Source organism: Aulonocara sp. 'chitande type north' Nkhata Bay, linkage group LG3, assembly GCF_057382095.1.
Source record: "Aulonocara sp. 'chitande type north' Nkhata Bay isolate Kocher_YH1m ecotype deep benthic linkage group LG3, A_spYH_male_GT1.1, whole genome shotgun sequence".
NCBI lineage: Eukaryota > Metazoa > Chordata > Actinopteri > Cichliformes > Cichlidae > Aulonocara > Aulonocara sp. 'chitande type north' Nkhata Bay.
In genome coordinates, this window is record NC_141346.1 from 31,222,888 (window position 1) to 31,226,824 (window position 3,937).

At 41.2% G+C, this 3,937-nt stretch overlaps 1 protein-coding gene across 1 annotated transcript; it reads right to left on the minus strand.

Moving 5' to 3' along the window:
* Positions 1–1,754: 1,754 nt before the first annotated feature.
* On the minus strand, positions 1,755–3,446 carry LOC147335125 (uncharacterized). The gene is made up of 3 exons (XM_086287458.1): positions 3,142–3,446; positions 2,774–3,056; positions 1,755–2,682 (listed from the first exon to the last, which is right to left on the minus strand). The coding sequence occupies exons 1-3, from the start codon at positions 3,444–3,446 to the stop codon at positions 2,050–2,052; spliced, it is 1,221 nt and encodes a 406-aa protein (XP_086143584.1). The 3' UTR covers positions 1,755–2,049.
* Positions 3,447–3,937: the final 491 nt, after the last annotated feature.

Here is a 3,937-nt window from a genome sequence, read left to right on the forward strand (position 1 = left end):
ACATGAAAAGGGAAACAAATTAAGTTTGAGTGAAAATGTAAAATTTTTTGCACTCTGATCAACTGACTCAGTGAATCAAATGACTCAAAGCAACCGATTCACTTTGGTGAGTGACTCATTAACACTCGATTCAGTAAAAAGAATCAAATTTACCAACACTATTAGACAGTAAACGTGACGAAACTATTAAGGAAAAAACTCCATGTATATATTGTTTATCATGACTCTGGTTTTACGTGGCCTATCAACACAGTTTAAAAACTGGTATATATCACTTTGTTGCTTTGTCTTTAAGTGGTCATGTGATTGGCATTACATGAGATGAATTGCAGATAGTCAGATTAACAGTATTTTGTCTCTATCTTGAGGTTTTACACGCTTACACATAAACACGCAGTTACTCTCCCTCTATTTACAAAGGCAGTGGCGTCAATTACAGTTTTTTCTGATTGCTTAAGCACATTTTTTGTAACTATTGGCTAATTTTGCAAAACTCTTCACACAAATAAGAAAACCTGTCACCCAATCATCAAAACATTGTAGTTCTCTTGCAAAAGCAAACACAGCTAGATTAACTCTTCACACCTTCGTAAAAATGGTGTTTCCGTATCAAACAGTACACACAAGCCATCATCTACTAAGCACACAATGCGCCAACTGCACACTGATGGTATGAATACAAAACACATCTGGCTTTTGCTTTCTCTGTGCACAAGGTAGGCTATGTCAGTTTGAGCTCATACTTCTGTCATAGATCCATAAGCATAGAGGGATCCAAACTTCAAGTACTGGTGTTTATTCAAACACATCAAAACAAACACAAGTGTTTATTTCCAAGTATAGGATTATTTGCAATCGCCATAATGACTATATGGGTTACGTGGTCTGCAGTGAACATGCTTCCTCTGCCCCCAGCATCTGGTCATCTAGCAATTCTGTAAAGTAACAATTTCAGTATTTTTACATCAATGGTATTGGTGTGTTTCTCATTGGCATATGGCAGTGCTACAAATATTTGAGCAAAGTGACTGTACTAACCGATTCTCATTTCAAGATGTCCTTATGGTACTTGCTACAGTGTAGCGGCTCGAGTTAGGCTGGACCCGTTGGCCAGCTACCCTCAGGGTCATTCCACGGTTGATGACATGGTCCACTATTGTAGCTCTGATGTCATCAGCAATTCTATTTCTTACTCTTCTTACCCTTCCTCTCCCCCCTCCTCATCTTCCTCTCCCCCCTCCTCATCTTCCTCTCCCCCCTCCTCGTCTTCCTCTTGCTCCTCCTTGTCCTTGTCGTCCTCTTCATCCTACTTCTTCACCTCCACGTCCTCTTCCTCGGCCTCCTCTACTTCTCACTCTTTCTGCTCCCTCCATTGTACTCCGCACACACAGCTTACCTGTATTATAGTGCTTAGGCTGATTGCAAAGTGAACTAATTATCTAAAAAAGTTTTGACATGTGAAAGTGTGCCAGACAGTTGGCAAATTAGTGTTAATGATAGCCATACATGTGTATACTTTTGCTAGGAGTGTGTTGGACATTTGGTAATTGAGTGTTGTGCAGTGAATTGTGCCTACAGTTTTGCAAAGTGTGTGTTACAAAATTGCAAACTGAGTGCAAAGCAGTTTTTGTGCTTTTAGTTTTGCAAACTCAGTGAGTGGTTTTGCTATAAGTCTGAATAGTTTTAGAGATTGTGCTACAGGAATCACAGTTAGGGTTTAAGCATTCGGAAAAAACTGTAACTCCTCACACCTTTGTAAAAATGGTGTTTTCGTATCAAACAGTACACACAAGCCATCATCTACTAAGCACACAATGCGCCAACTGCACACTGATGGTATGAATACAAAACACATCTGGCTTTTGCTTTCTCTGTGTACAGATGTCAATTTGAGGTCACACCTTTGTCATAGTGTCATGTAAACATACAAGGATCCAAACGTCAAGTATTGGTGTTTATTCACACTCATCAAAACCAAGACAAAGTCAGAACACAAAATAGGAATGCCACAAATAAAAGGAAAAAAAAAGACAATCAGCCTACATCATGTCATCTTTCTGGGTCCGGCCACAAAATTCCGTCCACATCGCATGCGACATCCTCCAGTCCAAGGCACCGGGGAAAATATCTCCTTGAATGCCATATCCAGGCCTGACATGATGCCTGGTCAATATCTCCACATGCCTCCTCCATTGCCTGTAAAAGGGCTACCTGTTGATGAGGATGACGGTCATACACTTTCCAGCGCCAGGCAGAGAAGAACTCCTCGATGGGATTCAAGAATGGAGAGTATGGAGGGAGGTTGAGTGCCATGAAGGATGGATGGTCTGTAAACCAGTTGCGGACCAAAGCAGCTCTATGGAAACTAACATTGTCCCATATGATGACATATCGGGTCTGCTCTGGTCTCTGAACAGTGAGCATGTCATGCAAGGTGTCCAGGAATGCAATAATGTGTGCAGTGTTGTATGGGCCTATGGTTGCATGATGGTGAACAACATCATTTTGGCTTATAGCTGCACACATGGTTATGTTACCACCACGTTGTCCTGGGACATTGATGATGGCACGGTGTCCAATAATGTTCCTGCCACGTCTCCTGGTTTTACTGAGGTTAAAACCGGCCTCATCTACAAAAAGTAGCTCATGTCCCATTGCATCTGCTTCTAGTTCCATCACTCTCTGGACAAGACAAAACAAATGCAACACATCAGGCCCGTGCACAGCACTACAGTATGCACTTCCAAATTCAGAACCAATGACACTAGCTTACCTGCACATAGTCATATCGCAGTTGCTTTACACGTTCTGTGTTTCTCTCGAAAGGAACTCTGTAAATTTGCTTCATTCTTATTCTGTGGCGCGCAAGTACACGACTTAGTGTAGAAATGCTTGCACTGTGTATATTTTGAAAGATGGTGTCATCATCCATTATGCGCTGCTGTATTTCACGCAGTCTTATTGCATTATTGGCAATCACCATGTTCACTATATGGGTCTCTTGCTCTGGAGCGAACATGCTTCCTCTGCCCCCAACATCTGGACGTCTAGCAATTCTGTAAAGTAACAATTTCAGTATTTTTGCATGTATGGTACTGTTGTGTTTCTCATTAGAGTATGGCAGTGCTACAAAGTACTAACCGATTCTCATTTCGAAATGTCCTAATGATGCTTGCCACAGTGTAGCGGCTCAGTTTAGGCTGAACACGTTGGCCAGCTTCCCTCAGGGTCATCCCATGGTTGATGACATGGTCCACTATTGTAGCTCTGATGTCATCAGTTATTCTGTTTCTTACTCTTCTTACCCTTCCTCTTTCCCCTCCTCGTCCTCTTCTTGCTCCTCCACGTCCTCTTCCTCCAACTTCTTCACCTCCACGTCCTCTCCCTCGGCCTCCTCTGATTCTCACTCTTCTCGCTCTTACTGCTCCTTCCATTGTACTCCACATGGACAGCTTACCTGTGGCCTGTTTATAGTGCTTAGGCTGATTGCAAAGTGAACTAATTATCTAAAAAAGTTTTCACATGTGAAAGTGTGCCAGACAGTTGGCAAATTAGTGTTAATGATAGCCATATATGTGTATACTTTTGCTAGGAGTGTGTTGGAAATTTGGTAATTGAGTGTTGTGCAGTGAATTGTGCCTACAGTTTTGCAAAGTGTGTGTTACAAAATTGCAAACTGAGTGCAAAGCAGTTTTTGTGCTTTTAGTTTTGCAAACTCAGTGAGTGGTTTTGCTATAAGTCTGAATGGTTTTAGAAATTGTGCTACAGGAATCACAGTTAGGGTTTAGGCATTCGGTAAAAACTGTAATTATTATTTTGCAATTATTTTACATGTAGTTGTTTTTTTTCCTGTGTAATAATATTCAACATTGCTATCAATACATTTTTCAAAAAATGCCTCTCTGTGCAAAATGGGTTTAAGAACATAAACAGCTGT

Coding starts and splice junctions, on each gene's coding strand:
- LOC147335125 (XM_086287458.1), bottom strand. CDS start 3,446: ATGTGGAGTACAATGGAAGGAGCAGTAAGAGCGAGAAGAGTGAGAATC. Junction 3,057..3,141: donor ACATTTCGAAATGAGAATCG/GTTAGTACTTTG, acceptor GTTACTTTACAG/AATTGCTAGACGTCCAGATG. Junction 2,683..2,773: donor TGCGATATGACTATGTGCAG/GTAAGCTAGTGT, acceptor TGTCTTGTCCAG/AGAGTGATGGAACTAGAAGC.